This window comes from Anopheles arabiensis, chromosome 2, assembly GCF_016920715.1.
Source record: "Anopheles arabiensis isolate DONGOLA chromosome 2, AaraD3, whole genome shotgun sequence".
NCBI lineage: Eukaryota > Metazoa > Arthropoda > Insecta > Diptera > Culicidae > Anopheles > Anopheles arabiensis.
Genome location: NC_053517.1, coordinates 27,681,672 through 27,700,538, shown reverse-complemented (window position 1 = coordinate 27,700,538; position 18,867 = coordinate 27,681,672). Strand labels below are relative to the sequence as shown.

General features: G+C 49.0%; 2 protein-coding genes across 2 annotated transcripts; both read right to left on the bottom strand.

Moving 5' to 3' along the window:
* Positions 1-127: 127 nt before the first annotated feature.
* LOC120904083 (probable ATP-dependent RNA helicase spindle-E) lies at positions 128-5,547 on the bottom strand. Its single transcript, XM_040313831.1, has 6 exons — positions 5,237-5,547; positions 4,008-5,160; positions 1,369-3,917; positions 1,171-1,292; positions 847-1,086; positions 128-746 (listed from the first exon to the last, which is right to left on the bottom strand). Exons 1-6 carry the CDS (start codon positions 5,426-5,428, stop codon positions 611-613), a joined length of 4,392 nt encoding a protein of 1,463 aa, XP_040169765.1. The 5' UTR covers positions 5,429-5,547; the 3' UTR covers positions 128-610.
* Positions 5,548-8,076: 2,529 nt separating this feature from the next.
* LOC120895745 (cadherin-23-like) lies at positions 8,077-17,246 on the bottom strand. The gene is made up of 20 exons (XM_040299331.1): positions 16,990-17,246; positions 15,925-16,126; positions 15,409-15,853; positions 14,337-14,602; positions 14,170-14,264; positions 13,269-14,093; positions 13,021-13,208; positions 12,619-12,960; positions 12,070-12,554; positions 11,784-11,996; positions 11,605-11,714; positions 11,355-11,512; positions 11,124-11,251; positions 10,948-11,057; positions 10,742-10,862; positions 10,230-10,337; positions 9,527-10,125; positions 8,862-9,427; positions 8,713-8,776; positions 8,077-8,630 (listed from the first exon to the last, which is right to left on the bottom strand). Exons 1-20 carry the CDS (start codon positions 17,017-17,019, stop codon positions 8,481-8,483), a joined length of 5,205 nt encoding a protein of 1,734 aa, XP_040155265.1. The 5' UTR covers positions 17,020-17,246; the 3' UTR covers positions 8,077-8,480.
* Between the last annotated feature and the right edge of the window lie 1,621 nt (positions 17,247-18,867).

Below are 18,867 nucleotides of genomic sequence, written 5' to 3'. Positions count from 1 at the left end.
TGTTTTGTAAAAATGTCGGACCCCACTTTACACTCCAGAAGAATTGGGCGATGAGCTGCGTTTGAATTAATTCGCAATACGGGTTTCGGAAAAAAAGAATCAAAATTCAACAAATGTATCGTTTTAATGCTTTCATAATTCGTCATTTTAATATTCTCATGAAAAAAAAAATAATATCCTCACTACGGTATGAATTTGACAAAAAATTCGACGGCACTAAAGTTGATATTGCATATCAAAATTCATCACAATGGTATTAGCGCATTTGCACGATTGCTAACTAATCTTGTTTGTATTGTTTCGTTATATCTTTGTAAACTCCCCGTCACAATCGTAATAGAATTTAAAGGCAAAAAAAAGTGTCAAAAATGCATAATTTGTTCATTAAAGTCTGTGGGAATGGTTTCAAACGATTGTAGCACAAAATAATATCTTTAAAGAGAAGGTAACTGTGCATACCTTTTGTCGCGTAATTACTTTGGTAAACAAAACAAAAATCCCCGAAGTATGTTAATAAATTGTGGAAAGAGAAATAAAAGTAAACAAAACAAGTAAAACAAACATACGAAATGATCGGTGGCGATGTGGACGCGTGTGACGTTTACACATCTCAGCGTCGGTAGTTGATCTTCAACTCCAGATCGCAGTGTAGCTTCGAGTAGAAATGGATGCGCAACGTGTGGTCCGATTCCAGCGTCACATTGCACAGACGGCACGTAATGCCACCTTTTGGCAACGGAACTCGCCTGCGTTAAGAAAGGAGGAAGAAAAAGCACAAAAAACATAAATAAATGAGTGAATGTTCTACGGTTAAATTACCGAGATTTGAAGGCCGAAGATACGTACGATTGCGTCAGCAGGTGTAGATCCTTGCAGTGCTGCCGCAAGAACTCCATCCGATCGGCCGTCATTGGACGGAGGTTAAGATTATGGTACAGTGGGAAGATGGCTTTGGTGTAGATATCGATCGCAGTGCTTCGCAAACGCTTCTGGCCCGACGTGCTTGTGGATGGATTTTCCTTTACCCAGCTGAAATCGTGCGCCATACTGCGATTGTCCTGAATGGGTCGATCACGCTGCAATATTCTAAATGAAGAAAACGAAGGGTGTAAAAGAAATGAGCGGGATTATAAAAAGATACCCAACAAAACGGTCGCTGCTGCATCTTACTTAATCAGATAATCTTTCACTTTGACCATCAGCGACTCGATGCTGTACTCGCCAAACATGGGTGTCTGCTCGTTATGTCCGCCGTGCAGAATTGAGTCCATTGTATAGCGCAGTGCATTGATCTGGAAGTTGAAAGATGGAGGGAGAGAATAGTTACTGCAACTGCTTTTGTGTTGCGAAGCAGTGCGCGCGTCTTACGTCTGCAATGTCGTCGTCGTCGATAGCAATGTCCACTGCCAGCGACATGTCATGCTCGGGATACATCGATTCACCGGTGCGCGGATCCGTGCCCAGCCCGGCCAGCAGCCCCACGACACGCGTCTCGTCCGGATCCTTCTTCACCAGACAGGTGGGCGCAAAGATGAGCGTCATCAGCGCGGGCAGTCCGGGAATGTTCGGCATCATGGTCGTCATACGCGCGACTAGCCGGCTGTTTGACGTTTCGTTCACGCAACCCGCCACCAGCAGCTTTTCGTGCGTGTTTTGCGGGTTCGTGTCGAGCAGCACCGAGTTCAGCGACTCCTTCTCGATAATGACCGGCTTCCGATAGCCGGAGAACACCGTCGAGCTGCACTTCACCTCGAGCGGGCTGTACGGACCGCGCAGCATTAGCCGCACCTTGAGCAGATCCCGCGGCAGCTCCAGGTTGTCCACGTCGTCATCCTCCAGGAAGCGTTGCTGTTCGGAAATGTCGTTCAGTATCTGCGTCTTGTACATTGGGTCCAGCTCCATCTCGAACTGTACGCGCTTTCGCTTCTCGTGGTTCATCTTGGACATGTACGATTCCTCGGACAGTTGCGCGTGGTGCGAATTGATCAGCGCTCGGTTGACGGTCAGGTCGATCGGATCGTCCGGATTGTGACGCAGTACCACCATCGTGACGCGGTTCACCACCGAGTACACCTCCACGTCGAACTGCTGGCCGTGTACGAGCTGCCGGAAGTGCTTGATCGTTTCCTCCATCCAAACGTCCTTCGGCGATCGGACGGCGGACGGTTGCACCTCCGCGAGCGATGCCAGAAACACTCGGTCCGGGAACTTTGTGAACATGTCCAGCGGTGTGCCACGCAGCTGGCGGAAGCACTTCACCGACACGCCGGCCGTCAGTCCGAAATCCATGAAGAACACCGTCCAGTGTTCGACGCCGCGAACAAGGCACTGCTGCAGAAGCTTGGCGCGTGCCATCTTGCCCGTGACCATGTTCGGCAGCGGTGCGGCCACGATATCGCGCTGCTTAAACGCGTGGCCTTCGGGGAAGGCGCGCAACACTGCATCGCACCCGTTTAGCTTCTCCATGATGTCGTGGTAAATGTTGTCGTTTTTTTCGTCGTGCGGGCGAAGGTAGAACTTGTTCGGGTGCTCCACGTGCGTAACGGTGGCCGTCACCCGGTTCCAGTGGATCGGCGGCTCCACCGAGAGGTGCGCATTCGGGATCTCGACACTGCGCGGGTGCCACTCGTGGTTTCTCCACACGCCCAATCGATGCTCGGTCGCGTAGGCAACCGCGTCGTTGTGGTGCATCACCAGCAGCTCCGACTGGTTGTGGCGCAGCAGGCGCAGCTTGATCGCCTCGTACACACCCGGATGCACGCGATCGGCCGAGTTGCGCTCCTCGTACAGACTCTTCCCGCTCTGCTGGTCCGGTGGATACTGGAACTGCACAAAGATTTTGTTCGTGCTGCGCTCGAATTCCACCTTCACCTGGTGCTTCTCGCTGGTCGGCTTGCGCTCGGTCAACAGCGCTCGGATCTCATTCCGGTACAGCGGACCGATGTAGTTGCTGTGGTCGAACCCGCAGAAAAACACCGTACTGAACGGGTCCCGACCACCGATCTCGGTGTAAACCATCCGGTCGCTCAGCTCGCGGTCGATGACGCACGTCGGGATGAAGTAGTTGGGATAGAACGCGCCCGCCATCACCACCTTCAGCACGACCGTACGCTCCCGATCGGTCCACCGGGCATTGTTCGCCCCGCTAACGACGCGTATGTTCGCCGTCTTGAGCCGCATCGTTATTTCCTGCACCAGCTCGGCCATCTCGATCAGAGACTTCCGATCGAGCATGTACCGATTGCACCAATCGGTCGTGTCGCCCCCCGTGCCTTGCTCCTTGATCGAACGCCACCAGTTGTACGCGTTCAAGATCGCGATGCCATCGGACGCAGAGCCGTTGGCAAAGTGGCGCTTCACCCGCAGCGCTTCGATCGTACGCAGCTGGCAGAAAATGTTCTTCACGTTCATGCCGGCCGCGATGACGATGGCTTCCTCGAGCACGGAAAACACGTACCCCAGCACGACCAGCTTCGCGAGGTGTATGTCCAACGGCAGCGTAGACATTATGTTGCCCAGGTACGTGATGTCACCGTCCTGCAGATCGTACACACCCTTGGCCGTTCGCAACAGTGCGCCAAGCTCCTTCAGCTGCAGCACCGTGTTGCTCACGTCGGACAGGTTCGGGGGCGACATGGCCAGGGCGAGTATCGTGTGCGGCGGCCCCATGTCCAGGAGCTTCGTTTTCAGCACGACATTGCTCAACGGACAGCGCACCATTTCCGGCTCGATCGATTGGGCCATCCCGTGCTCGAAGAAGTGTTTGTTCACCAGCCGGTACACGCGCCCATTCATCACACGCCCGCAGCGTCCGGCCCGCTGAATGCAATTGTTGCGTGAGGCCCACTGTGTGCGCAGGGTGGTGAAATTGTTCAGCGTATCGGCAACCAGCACACGGTGCAGACAGAAATCGATCACTGTACCCAGAATGAAAACAAGCGATCAAATGTTTACAAAAATGCACTGGACAGAAAACAAGCCCCCTCCCCCCCCCCCTGCCCACTTACCAAACTTCACATCCGGTATGGTGATCGAGCTTTCGGCAATGTTCGTCGACAGAATCACCTTCCGGTAGCCGGGTGACGGTTTGGTGAACACCAGCGCCTGCTCCTCCGAGGGCAGCATCGAGTGCAGCTTCAGGATCGTAAACTTGGTCTGCTCCTGCGAGTTGACATTGCTGTCGCCCAGAAAGTTGCGCAGCACTTCCGCCATCCGTTCGATTTCGTTGATGCCGGGCAGAAACATGATGATCGACGGCTTGTAATCGATGGTCGACGCCGATTCAAACTCGTCGATGAATCGATCGCACACCACGGCCACTTTGGCCGCCAGGAAGTACATCTTCTCGTGCACATCCGGCTGCTCGTACTTGATGGTAAAGTCAACCCTCAGCTTTTCCAAATCTTCCAAATAGTACACCGACACATCGTGCTGCGTAACGTTGGAAACGGCCAGCTGCGGTGCGAACAGACTGTTCGGGCCCGGTATCTTGAAGTACTGGGCAAACTCGGACGATTCAATCGTGGCCGACATCAGTATGATCTTTGTGTTGCGCATCGTGGCTAGCAAGCGACGCACGATGATCAGCAGAAAGTCCATATCCACTTCCCGCTCGTGCACCTCGTCCAGAATGATGTGCGTGTAGCTGCTGATGGATTTGGACGTGATGAGCTTGTTCAGCAGCACGCCCGTCGTCACGTACGTCAGGCGCGTGTCTTCGCTAACCATCTCCTTCAGGCCCACCTTGAACCCGACGAGCGAACCGAGCGCACAGTTGCGCTCTTCGGCAACGCGCCGCGCGATCGAGGAGGCGGCAATCTTGCGCGGCTGTGTGACAACGATGTTGCACCACTCCTTCCGGTTGTACGCATCCTCCAGCAGATACTGAGGCACCTGCGTCGTTTTACCGCATCCAGTCATACCCTGCAGGACGACCACCGGGTTCTCGCGTATTGCCTTCAGAATGTCCTGTTTTGACTGATGAATCGTGAGCCGGTTCGGGGTGACGGTAAAGTTGTACCGACTGAACAGCGGCTCCATCAGCTCCTTTGCCCGCACACGCTGCAGGTGCTGTGTGTCTTCCTCCATCACCGACGACATGTCGTCCACCTGCTCGAGCCGGGATGCCGTCGACTTGTTCAACGTTTCGTCCACCCAGCCCTTGGGAAACGAGAGAAAAACGAAGATTAGCCAGAGCGTTCGAATCCATCCCGCGCCGCCGCATGGTCGTACTAACCTCCATTAGTCGTGCCTCCTCTTCCCGGCAAAACTTTTCCGCGTATTCCGTTCCCTGATGCGCCCGTTCCGGCAGCGTCTGGATGTTAAGCTTTTGTGGTTTAACCGCGCCATTGATGTATCCGCCCGATACGACGGTGCGTTTGAATGGTTTGGAAAAATCGAAAAAGTCCGCAACATCGTCATCTTCCATCGTGGCAGTGAATGTTGGCAATCTTTTGTAACAAATTGAGGCAGATGCTCGCCAGCGTGCCCGCACTTCCAGTGAATCGCTATTGTGTTGTGTTTCTGCTGACCTTTTCGGACCTGCGTTGACAACCGGTCCCGGTGCATACAGTGTGGCCAGATTATTTTGGCGGTTTCGGTAGCCTCAAGTTTATCGGTAGTTTTCGGTAATTTAAAACTCGAAACTTAACTGAGTTAAAAGAAGTAAAAACGAAAGAAGTGTTAAGCGGGATGGGGGGGGAGGGGGTGCTGATGCGCAACATGAAAGTTCCATCTCACGAGAATATGCATCCTTTATCTAGTTCAATGATTAAAAAACTTGTATATATATATATATATGTATATATATATATATATTCTTTATATATATATATATATATATATATTCTTTATATATATTCTTTATATATATATTCTTTATATATATATATATATATATATATATACATCGGTATTTCAGTCAAAACTGACATCACAAGTACTGAAAACCGACGTCGCCAGCGAGCGAAACTCGCAACGATTTCGAGGCGCTGGCGACGGTCGTTTTTGACGTTTTGCGACGGTTATTGACCTTTCGAGCCAGCTTTTGCCCTGCGGGCCAGTGTGGCCAGATTATATTGGCAGATTTCGGCAGGAGCACTGTTGATAACGCAACCATTTAAATTTAATCAATTATTTTAACGATCAATTTCTTTTTCCCCTTCTTGTGTAGGATTGCACCCTACACTAGATTACCTTAAACTCGCGATTCGAGTTTCAAAGGGAGCAAAAATCAGCACGATACCAAATACACCTGAGAACGCTGACAACCCAAGTGCCACAAATCCACTAAACGACCACTAAACGGCTTCTAAACGACTCAAGCACTCTACCTAAACGGAATATAGAAAGACTTCGTTTAGCAGACGGCAAACGACCCATGCATTCTAAAAATAGCAAAACAGCTGGTGGCGCCATCTGTTTGTGGGATACCCAACCAGTTGAGCTTCCTCGCTTGGAGGAGAGCTTTCTCATTTCCTCTGTACTGTTGTATGGTTTCGCATTGAAGTTATGCATCGCTAGAACTAGAACGGCGATACGATTGTTTAAATACTAAACTCCAATGGAAACCACCAGCACTGAAGCAAGTGAGATTTGAAAAATGGTCGTTGGTGTTGATACCCACGTATCTGGCCACACGACCATTCATATAGATTTTTGCTCAGAAAGTTATAATGTTATATAGGTCATGATAAGATATAATGCAATATAATGATGAGTTGTAATACGCCATCTATTGATCAAACCAATGAAGCTGTGGAGCTTTCATTTTTTTTTTTCTATGGATATTAAATTTTCCAGTCGTTTAAGCTTAATCTGTGGTGCTTGGGTAATCTGTGGCGCTTGGGTAGCGATCCTTGAAACAGCATCCCAAGCGCCATATTAAGCTTAAACGAATGAAAAATCAAATATCTGTAATTTTCGGTAGGATAAATGGAAAATCGGTAGTTTTTGGGCGGTCATCTGTGAATCGGTAGGCATATAAAAAACGGTATGAATACAGATAAATCGGTATTTCTGGTCACTCTGGCTGTAGGTTCCAATAAATTTCTCAATGCATTCTCGAGCGTGGGATTGATAAATAAGCAAATTTTAACAAATAATTGCTGTATCCAGTGAAAGATGAAGGTAAGCATTTTTATTTTGCTGTAATTATTCTAAAATACTTTTCTCTGTTGAGGGGAAAACCTACAGATTTCATCCTCCATTTCGGTGAGTAGCTTCTTCATACACGCATATTTGTGAAGAAAATTTTAATGATTTTATAACAGTTAATGTATTCATGCGATCCAATGCATTCAATCATTTTGAAGTGGAAGATCCACAGAAACATTTTCGTTCCGATTCGTTGTAGAAGAATAACAAAGCAACCGGTCGAATGACGATGAGGAACTTCATTTGGCACTGGATAACCTACTTTAAAATATCCCTTTAACCAGCTCATATCTACAAAGGCCCCAAGGGTGAACGCACGCGCCCATCCATATCTATGGATTATCAATTTACACACTCTAACCCAACGTAACGCTACTTCAAACTTGCGCAATGAGTAGTAAAAGCCTATTACATGCACTATTTAAGGGTTCTCTTGGAACCGCATGAATAGGCTTCCGTAGTTATTACGTTATAAACATTGACTATCAAACTGAAAAACATGTTCAGATAGCACTTGCTGTTCCGATTGCTGGAGACATAGATTTTTTGTGGTTTTTGAAATTTTGAAATCAAGCTTTCACTATGTGTAGTATGGAGTAGCTCTTGTGATTTTGCCTGAAAGTGAAGTTTCGTAGAAGGTTCACATCTAGCCGGCAACAGCCCAACATCCAACCATCAAACACGTGGTCTGCTGATGCTCATGCTCAACCATCAGGTTGCTCCCTGGAGCTGGCCGGTATGAATTGATCCATATTTTATCTCTTCTTTCATGTAGAGTATCCGTTTTAATTTACATAAATTTTGTGCTTCCCATCGTGCTAAACCCGTACGACGGCTCCAGACGAGCCGAACGGAAGAAGAGATAAAAAAAAGGATTAAAAAGCATCGGCCGTTCCAATCTATGTCACATACACGTCAGGATGGAAGAGGCCGTTAACGAATCGGAGAGATTTCGTCATCCACTGTCCTTTATTATGGTTACAAAAAGGAAAAGAAATAACTTTCACAGCCGGCCACTCCGCCCAAATGGAACCCTTGCTCGTATCAGCATAAAATGGCATTTTGAGTTTAGTTATGTGTGGCCTTTAAACATGTTTCGTGCATCCGTTAACGGCTGTATCGGCGGGGCGGGGCAGAGGTAAGTCCGTGAACAGTAAACTGAAAGAGCAAACGAGTGTCTCTGCCTTCAGCAGAATGGCACCAGGTTGGAGTTAACTGATTAGCAGCCGCACTTCATCCAATAACAGTAAAATGTATTTACAGCTAAAATTAACACCAGCAAATCAGCACATAAAACCATCGACATCGAAACCACTACACACGCGCTAGAACCGGTGGGACAGCTCGTCGTCAGTTTCGTCGAGCCTTTTATGGTTGGAGGTTGGCGCGCCGTCGTTGCTCTTGTCGGTTCCGTTCGCCATTGGGTTTAGCGAACGCTGGCGTATGTGCTCCAGGAGCGCGGGATTAAGACTCTCCTGCAAGCAGGATAACGAGTAGGCACGAAGAGAAGAGCCCGTTAATGGTTATCGCTGGAGTGTCTACGGATCAGCAACTTACCTTTCGCTTCGGTGCGAAAATGTCCCTGTCCACGTCGTTGAAGTCGGATTCTTCCGATTGCAGACTGCCCCATGGTAGAGGAAACATAAAAAAATCGCATTATTTTACCACAATCTAATACCGATAATGACCGTTCTGCCATGGCGCACCTGAGATCGTCATAAACACCGCCACCACCACCACCCATCCGGTCGCGGAACTCGTTATCGTTAAGCACCGGATTGGAGCCCTCGATCGAGAAGATGTTCGTTGTGGGCACGTTGCGCGTCGGCTTCCCATTCAGCTCGGACGAAATCGACCCAAAGTCGGTCGCGGACAGGGCCTTCAGCTGGCGATTTAGGCTGCGGATCTTGATGAAGAACGCCACGAACAGTATCACGCACAGGACGGCTAGGGCCGCCGATACCACAATCAGGATGATCTGCAGCGTTTCGTCCGCCTCGGTCAGCGCCTCCGTCGCCAGGGGCGGTACGTCCTGCAGGGAGAGGCCGCGGGTGCGCAGCGTCGTCTTGAGCACGGTGACGAACGTCCGGTTCGAGGATCGCTGCTGTATCCGGCTCGCCTCCACCGCCTGATTGTCCTGGATGAAGTGGGTCCGAACGTCCGTGAGGGCGCTGCTAGATCCCCCGGCCTGTCTGCCGTCGCTTGCCGTCGTCTGGTCGATGTCGTCGATGTTGCATTCCATTTCGTACGCACCGGTCAGCTCTTGGGCAAGCTGCAAGAAATGTAACCATGCAAAACAAACCATGGTGCTCACCAGCACGTGTTAGCATGCGCAACTGGGACGGTGAAGTTGGTGGTGGGTAGCACTTACAAACTTCCGCACGTCCGGTTGATCAATCTCCTCGACGCTGTTCAGAAACACGAACGTCACGCGGTTCGATTCCGACACGATGTACACCTTGGCCGGCACCGTATCATTGTGCGTATCGTCCCGATCGAACGCAATCAGAGTGAGCTGATAGTACCCGTTCTGGTTCGGCTGTACCTTGGACGTCAGCGTTAGCTCTCCACTGTCCGGGTGGAGCCGGAAGGGCAGCCCGTCCGTTTGCAGGTTTTCACCGACCGCCGTCCCGTTCACCAACTCGTACCGGATGATTTCGTCCTCGTCCGGATCTTCGGCGTACACGCGAAACAGTGCCTTCGGGACGCGGTCGTTCGTGGTGATGCCGGCGGCGTACAGCCGCTGCTGAAACACCGGCGGATTGTCGTTCACATCGTTCACCTTGATGCGGACGACCAGCAGCGAGGGGGACGATTCGAGCACCGTATCCGGCGGGCCATTTTCGTTGTTGGTGGCCACGATTCGGATTTCGTGCGTCGGTATCTCTTCCCGATCGAGCAGCTGGGCCAGCTGCAGCACATTGCTAACGCGGTCCAGTTGAAACAGATGGCTCGCATTACCGTACGTCTCTGGGGCGGGTTGGAAGAGGGACGTTCAGAAGAGGAGTAATGGGGGCAATCGGGGATTCGGGTTATGATGGGTGAAATTCAACGCTCGCTCGCTCGCTACTTACTATCGATGAAATAGTACACGTTCGTCTCTGCGCCCGGGGGAAGGCCCGCGTTCTTCGGATCCTCGGCAAACGGTAGCTGCCGTCTCTCATCGCGACCCTCTTCATTTTCTGCCAAATTAAACAAAAGCCCGTCCCGAAGATTGAGCATTTGAGGTAGGTTTTTTGTGGCTACACTTCAACGTTTTGCGGTACGCGAGCATTGGGCAAATGGGTCAAAGGTCATTGATAATGTTTGCAGTGTTGAAATGATTGCTGCACTATGTACTTATTTGGAGAGGAAATGAATAGTCTCAGAAAGAGGACCAAACTGCTTTCTATCACTTATTTGATTGGCTCGACCGTTTAGAGGAAACTTTTAACTTTCTTCGAGAACATTAAAGCTCCCGGACATTGAGACTTGAACCCCGTCCACTAGCAAAACTAAATGGATGACCGTTTGCTCGCTACGGCGCTAAAGTTCGCTAAACCACAAATTGCAACCTTCACTCGCACTCTTGTGCCCACTGTATTACCTGTAAAGTCCGTATCGAAGGTCGGCTCCAGAAAGACCGGCTCGCCCGTCATGTTGATAAAGACGACGTGAATAGCGGATTCCGACTGCCTGTCACCGCCATCCCTGGCAATCACGGTGATCTGCGGGATAGAATAGCGTTCAATAATTACGCGTGTTGGTGGGGAAAATCAAATCGTTTGCCACCGTGTCCGGCTGGCTACGTACGCTGTAGTTTTTCGGGAACGGTTGTACGGCGAGCGAATTTTCCAACACTAGCAGGCCCGTTTTGTTGTCAACTTTATCCACCCGGAACACTTCGTGGTCCTGCTCACCGTCTGTGGAGGAGAGTGGGAAGGCCATAAAACAGTTCAATTAACGTCAACCACTTGTCGAAAGCTTACCGTTTGTGCTGGTCAGTGAAAACGTTACGTCTCCATATATGCCACCATCATCATCGATGGCTTCGAATTTCGGCAACGGGGACCCATTAGTCTCGACCAGCGGGCGTCCGTTTTGTAGCGATTCGTACCTTTTTGTGTGAAAACATACAAAAAAAAATGGAAATATCGTCCACCCCAATTGCCAGTTGCGTATCAAAACTGTGTGGCAAGCTCGGCCCATTGGCGACTTACTTTAGCCGGAGCTGTGCGCTACGCGAGGGATAGGTAATGCTGGGAGTGTTGTAGTTGAACGGCTCCACCGTCAGCTCGTAGTCGCGTGTCTCGCAATTGTCCTTCGGTTCTTCCGTTAGTGGAATTATTGGTTCGTACTCACTGCCACGATCACAGGCCTTTTTTCGTCGAAACAAAGAGTACGTGTTGGTGATGTATTATTCAGGAGCATTTATCGCTGGTTATCGCAGTTCACCCACCAAACACTAACCTTAATTTTCAGTGTCCACGTTCCGTAATATCCTTTCAGATCTTGAGCCACCCTTAGTACCGCATTGTATTCGTCGATATTTTCCAGCGAGAATAGGGGAGTTTCCAGCTCTAGAAACAGGAAAGACATTAATTAGCAAATTCGAATCATACGATCTGCCAACGGCATGCATCTGGTACCTGGCGTCATTTCTTCGATGTAGTAGTTGATCTTCGCATTTGGCGTACGCTTGTCATCTAGGTCAAGTGCAGCAAAGGGTGTCTTTACGATGTAGCCCTGCTTGGCGTTCTCCGACACCTTCAGTTCGTCCGCAGCCAGCTCCGGTAGCTTTGGCGTATGATCGTTGATGTCGAGCAGAGTGAGATTGATGTTTGTCGATACACGATTTTGAACTGACGGAAAAAATATGGGAGAAATGTTGGCGATGAAAAGTGTTGGCATGCAGGCTCGTCCCGAAGCACTTACTGTCATATCCGCCCGCATTATCCAGCATCACGATGTTAATCATAATGCTCTCAAGACCCGCATCTCGATCGAGCAGATCGTTGTTTTCCTTCACGTACACCCGCCCGGTACTGTCCACCTCGAAGTAACGCTGCAGCTGCGGAAAATCCCGATAGTTGATCTCGTACGACACGGTATGGTACGGGACATCGCGATCCTGATCTTTGCCCTCCACCCGCACGATGGCCGTATTGGAGGGTATTTTCTCAAACTGGTACACCTGCCCATCGTTCGGGAAGGGATCGTGATACGGTTGCTTGTTGTTGGTGTCCATCAGGACAATTTCAAACACGTGCCAGTTACTCCACTTCCAGTCCGATATGGTTACGTTCTGTAGCACCTTGTCGATGGGCGGGATGTCACAGTCGATCGATCGATTGCCCTCCACCCTTACGATACCGTTGTCGTCAATGTTCATCCATCCTTTGTGGGCCGGATCGATTGGTCTAAAAGAGACGAGAAGTCTTGTGATAGTGCCTGTTTGACCGCAAACTAACCGTAGCTACTTACTCCATCGCGAACGTTATTTCGTTATTGCCTGGTCCGTCAATGTCGTGAGCAATAATGTTACCGATCGTTACGCCCGAGTCCGATCGTTCCTTAACCGACCGTACTACCGTGAGCGTGCTGTTGTCAAAGTAAGGAGCATTATCGTTCTCATCGTCAATCTGTATCGCCACTACAGTTTCCACCGTGTTGGGCAGGATCGTCTGATTCCGGTCCACCAGCCGAATGACCAGGAACAGTGTGTCGTACATTTCGTGATCGACGTCCAGGGGGAACGCGGGATTCACACGGATGGTTCCGATCGTTCGCTGACGGTTTACCTTTTCCTCGTGTATGTAGAAACAGCTAAGGGACATTGAATTGAGTTAGCAATGTTAACGATTGGATCACAAAAGATTACATTACTTTTCGTATGTTTCCGCCTTCGCCCGGATCCCGCTCTTGGTGCCATAGCTGTTGCTCCAATCGATACTAAACTCCAGCTCCGCCTCGGTGTCGGGATCTGTGCCGATGATCTGTGCTATCTGCTCCTCGCCAATGATAACCGCACTGTCTGCGACCGAGTTTTCCAAAATGTGCATCGTACCACGAGGCTGCAATAACAAGTGATTGTACTAAACGCTACGACACACTTGCTCCAACGACTAACGTACCAGCGTAATTTGGGGCGGCTTATTGTTCACGTCTATCACCGTGATGGTGAGCTGCGAGAAGATCTGATGCAGGCTTTCTTGTTTAGCCGTGCGCAGCGTATCTTCCGCCTGCATCTGCACTATCACCTCTTTTGCAATATCGTAGTCGAAGATGTCTCCCACCTTGGTAGCGATTTCGAACCCGTACAGGGGGAGGTTAGTCTCGGGCTCGGCACTGACCGGCAGCTCGGTGACGCTTAAACTTTCAGCCAACCGTCCCAGTGCGAACAGCTTAATACCATCGTCTATGTCGCGATCGGTCACGGTGACCGTTGCCAACAGCTCGCCCGCTCCGATCGTTTCGGGCACGCTGATCTGGTACTCATCGCGGCCAAACTTCGGTACCTCATCGTTCCAGTTTTTGAGCCGAATCGTAATCGGCTGGGTGCTTTCGTGCGTCGGTTCGATCGGTTCGTGAGCGGTAACGTGCAGCACAAACGTTTGACGCTCCGGCAGCTCATAATCCAGGCTGGTCGCATTGTTGATGTTGATCGTGAACGATACACGCTGGTACCCGTTGCCAGGGATGATGGTGAACGAGTCCGTTGTCTGCTGTACGCCTGCTACCGTTTCGGCCAGCCGCACCTCGTACCGGGCATTCTCACCGAGATCGCGATCGTGAATGACGAGCTCGTCGAATGGCAGCTCCATGATGGTGTTTTCCCAAAACTCCAGCTCAAGCGGCTTCATGTATATTTCGGGAATGTTGTCATTTTTGTCCAGCAAAATGATTGCACCCTCGCTGGAGGTGTTCAGCAGCCGGTTGTGACACTTGTACGCTACAATCTGAAGGTTTGGTTGCGAAACGGGGAATCATAAATGGGACACTCTTTGAAGCTACTTCCGTTAGTATTGCACGTACCGTAAAGGTGTACAGCTCGTTCTGTTCCGCATCTCGATCAATCGGGTGCACGGTCAGCTTTCCATCAGTTTGTCCAATTTCGAAATATTTCTGATCTACACAAGTAATACACAAATTAGAAAGCTTTGCCGAATATTTGCCCCGCAATTGAATACACTGTTGCTTACATTCCGGTACTAGAGCCGTCAGCTCGTAACAGATCGGTTTGTTTAGTCCAGTGTCTCGGTCGATTGCGATCACGGTCGCGTAAAATGGTTCCTTTTCCATGATTCGTTCGCTGGTGAACGGGCGGCTAAAGATCGGAGGCCGGCTATCGACGTTGCGTACCTGAACGATCGTACTCATCTTGAAGGAGTGCGTCCGGTCTAGGTCGTACACGGTGGTGATGAAGTTAAATATAGCGTTCTCGGTGTAGTCCAGCTGCTTTAAAACTCTGGAGGCGACGTTGTAATCAATTTAATGCATTGGAAAAGTATACCAGAAGCAAATGGGTGGATGTAGTTCTAGATAGCTTAGTTAGCGAAATATGCTTGTTTGCTTTGTGTTGAATATAGCTGTTTCGTCGAAAAGGTACTAATATGTTTGCTCAATTATACCCAATAGAATTTAGTCAATGGCAATTCATGAGAGGAAAGGGTTACAGACAGATAGTAGACTTGTAATTATTATTAATAATTATCAGCTACTATAAATCACATAGAGTTTCGTTCACTGTAAAGATCAAAGGGTTCATACTATTGTTTGGCAGCGAGCTATTCGTGATTTCATTGATATGGGGTGAATTGACACAGAAAATAATTGAAAATTTAAATACTAGAAATTGATCATTTGAATGCACTTAATTAGCACATGCAATATCAAACAACACCTACATTCTAGGTGGTTAAATTGCTGATTCCAACAATGTCCATCCCACAAAGTGAATTCCTTTAATTGTAATTCATGGGAACGACCCCTTAGGAAAAATAACGGTATTATTATCATTAGCATTTAATTGGTAAATTAACAAATATTTTACCCATTTGTGGCAAGATATTTGATAGCAAAGTGGGCAAAATATTTGATGGATAAGACCGGATTGGCGTATCATCGGCTTAGCCCACCCATATATTTTACTTAGCGTACAGTCCTACGCAGAGTGGACGGCTTATACAGGATTTCGAGACTTATTCAACACCATGCAGCCGGATGGTTAGTCCTTGCTATAGAGGGACGCCCCTTTCCCACCCCTATACTCACTTCAAATTGAACAGCTTGTTGTAGATCGGCTGGGAAGGGGTCACCGTGGAGGACACGTACGTAAAGTGGTCCCGCGCACCGGCCACATCACCGATCTCGAACGACAGCTCGTTCGTGCTCGAATTGCCAATGCCATTCTCCTCGAACCCGTCCGCATGGTACACGTTAAACAGACAGTCCGTCACAAAGTCCCCGCGCAACTCCTCAATCTCACAGCTACCTTGGGCCGTCATGACGGGCGCATTGTCCAGCACGTTCACCAAGTTGACCACGATCGCGTACGGGATAGCCGTGGATTCGACGGCCAGCAGAATGAGACTGCTACGCTGATGCACCTCGTAGTCCTGCCGGCGATTGATTACGATCGACCAGCGGCCACCCTCGGACAGCTGTAGCCTTGCGTCAAGATCGGCCGGTGACTCGCGTATCGTAGGCTCGGACGGTCCTGTAGCATAATCGGGCAGTGGACGGTAATGTGGGAACACACTTTGCTGCCCCCTAATCGTTCGTACTTACCTTGGTAATTGATGTAGAGTAGCACGAACGGTGCATCCATCTCCTCCACCATCCAGACATCTTGCTGCAGCTGCGCCTCGTTGTATGCGGCGAGTGATATATTTTCCACATTTCCCGTCTCGAACCGTGGTTCGCCCCATCCTTGGCAACGCACCAATGGCAATAGGACCAGCAACCCCAGCAACCAACCCAAGTGCATCCACTGTAAAGAAAGTCGCAAAAAGTCGAAGTCACACATACACTAGCGAATGCGCTTTAAAGTTTTATCATCAGTGGCCACCCACAGAGTGCCAGTGGAGAACATGCTGTCCGATTCATGTTTACTGGCTGTTTAACTTTGCCATGCGATAGCTCCACTGGCAAGTGCAGTCGGTGAAGCGGTTTCATCAATCACACGATGACTGACACATGACATCGAAATTATTAGACAACTCAAAACCGGGAAGACATACTGTCGTACAAGGGCCGTGACACATATACACACACGCACACACACACGCACACACACACACGCACACACACACACACTACCAGGGGGCGTCCATGAATGAGCCACACAAGCTGTTTGGGACCCAGTTCGCGTAAACCCTTTTCCTAACGGCAGTCAATCCGCTACAGGCCGCTACGTCCTATCTTGCTGCATTGCAAATGTTGGCGGAAGCGAACGACCGTAAAGATTGCTGTCAATTGCTGGCATTTCGATAAGACAACTCGTCCAACAATGCGCCGATACAATCAAGTGCCTTTTGTTGTTGTTATTACTGTTGTGGTTGTTGTTGTTGTTGTTGTTGTTGTCGTGGGCTAGATTAGTCACCCGGATCTTGTTCCCGGTTGCCGTGTGGCTGACCGTATGGGGAAAGGATTAAAAGCTCCTGTTTTCTCGACCACATCACAATTAGTGCACTACACTCTCCACTTTGGCTCTTAAACATGATGCAGGGACTAGGAGTTCCAGTGGAGTATATTTACAACAGTCGGCACTTGGTAATATTATCTTTAATACATGCTCTTACGCGTCTATTTCACTTATTAACGGTAACAGATTAAATAATATTACGCAATTACCATGCTAAATTTACTAGCAACACATTTCATTTCTCACACGATTGCACGATGCACACGATTTAATTATGGCCGCCAGCAGCCGTTACACTAATTAACACACTCTTTGAATGCAATGAATCGCAATAACAACAAAAAAAGAAGAAAAAAAAACTTCCACTTCAAACAAAACACTGTGTGCCTGCGGTCAAACCGCGTTAATCATGCACCTGCAGCGGACAGCTTTCAACGACTGACTCGAATTGGCCTTCCGATTGGCATCGATTGCTCTCTTCCCCGACGCCGAGTGACCAAACCAGTGACGCTCCGGTTGGAGATATCGTCCGCTATCGGGTGATAAGAAATGTCGATTGCTTTTCACTATTTAAAAACAGCCTCCCGCGTGATAAGATAACCGGTCCCAGGGTTGCTAGTAAACGAGTGATATGAGTCTTGTCTCCAGCAGAAACCACAAGGACAGAGTGAAATAGAAAGTGCAATACAAACAACACACGATGCGGTGGTGTATTACCATCTCGCGGTAGTTTGCGATAGTCGGTAGAGTACGTTACGATTGGCATTTCTAGTCAGTTTGTGATATCTTTGATTACTCACATGCCCAACGAAGGTTCACGTGTTTAGGGGAAAAATGTTGTTGGTTGGTTAGGAATGTGTAAAACTGCATTGGAATGCATCAGGAGATTGGAAGCTAATGAGGAACAGTTGTTAAGCGTTGTTTGTAACAATTTGTTAATGGATGTCCACCCAAGGGTATGTACAAGTAAAATATCTATACCAATGTAAAATATGAAAAACAAGCATCACAATAAATCACTTTGTTTGTTCGTTTGTTTGCTTAAACCCATAGTAGTGCACATGTTGCGCCAGTCAAACAAACTTTCGCATTTAAATCATTTCCACTTGAACGCAAACTGAGAGTGGCCGGCTTCGTCCTGGGTAAAAAAACAATAATGCTCAAAACCTCCGTTAAAAGCATGACATTAGAGAGGTTTGGGTGGGAAAACTAAATTTCCCCGTTCTATTTTTGCTCTTCAACAAGAGTCAGCCGCATTTGTGAAGCAATTCTGGGGGAGAAGGAATCCTTTTTTCTGTGCTGTGTGTTGTGCGCCCAAACATTCACGGTAACACACGCTGTTCCATGAAATTATCGTCCAATGAAGGAACGCACACAATCCAACGTCCTGCTGGATCAACCCAAGTTCGTAAACTATATTCTATTAGACGTGCTTAATGTCCACTATCATAACCACAGCTCAAGGTTTAAAAGGGCACTTTACCACCCTGTATTAGTTGCTCTGGCCGAGAGGCTATAATTGGATCTCATTATCTTATTAATTCGCACAGTCCTTCTTTTGTTCATCAGCTCACCCACAGCGCACAGTCGCCCAGTCGTCAAGAAAGGACGGATTGTTGGGTTGAAAAGTTTTTCCCTTTCGCCCACTTGTTTTCTGCGTGATGTGGTGAGGATGCTGCGCGAACGATAGTGGGAGAAAAACAAGCAGCAGTCGTCTTAAGCCTAGAAACTGACATTCCAATTGCTGAGCTTCAAAAATTCTCTCGCAGAAAATAATGAGTGAATACGCGCAACCAACCTCTGCTGCGACAGTCAAACTCAATTAATCTCAAGCATTCGAATAATTGAATTACCACCGCCAGGCGCACAATGCCCGTCGACACTGACACTTGACGTCCACATCCGCTTTTACATGTGACGAGCGTTCCCAGAATTCGGGGACGGGTTGCCATCCTTTTTTTTTTTTGGTCCAAGTAATCGGGTTCTGCCGCTCTGGCGGCGGCGGGTTGCTGTGGCAGACTTGCCACTTCGACTTGGGTGGTGTTTTCGACGTTCATTCACACCGGCGCACCGACGGAATGCCGACG

Bases quoted from the DNA above. Each gene is read 5' to 3' on its own strand.
- LOC120904083 (XM_040313831.1), bottom strand. From the start codon at position 5,428: ATGGAAGATGACGATGTTGCGGACTTTTTCGATTTTTCCAAACCATTC. The intron at 1,087-1,170 runs GTAAGATGCAGC...TTCTTCATTTAG, and splicing joins GTGAAAGATTATCTGATTAA to AATATTGCAGCGTGATCGAC. The intron at 747-846 runs GTACGTATCTTC...TTCTTAACGCAG, and splicing joins CTACACCTGCTGACGCAATC to GCGAGTTCCGTTGCCAAAAG.
- LOC120895745 (XM_040299331.1), bottom strand. From the start codon at position 17,019: ATGAAATGTGTTGCTAGTAAATTTAGCATG. The intron at 11,058-11,123 runs GTAAGCTTTCGA...TCTCCTCCACAG, and splicing joins TTCACTGACCAGCACAAACG to ACGGTGAGCAGGACCACGAA. The intron at 8,777-8,861 runs GTGCGCCATGGC...ACCATGGGGCAG, and splicing joins GGTGTTTATGACGATCTCAG to TCTGCAATCGGAAGAATCCG.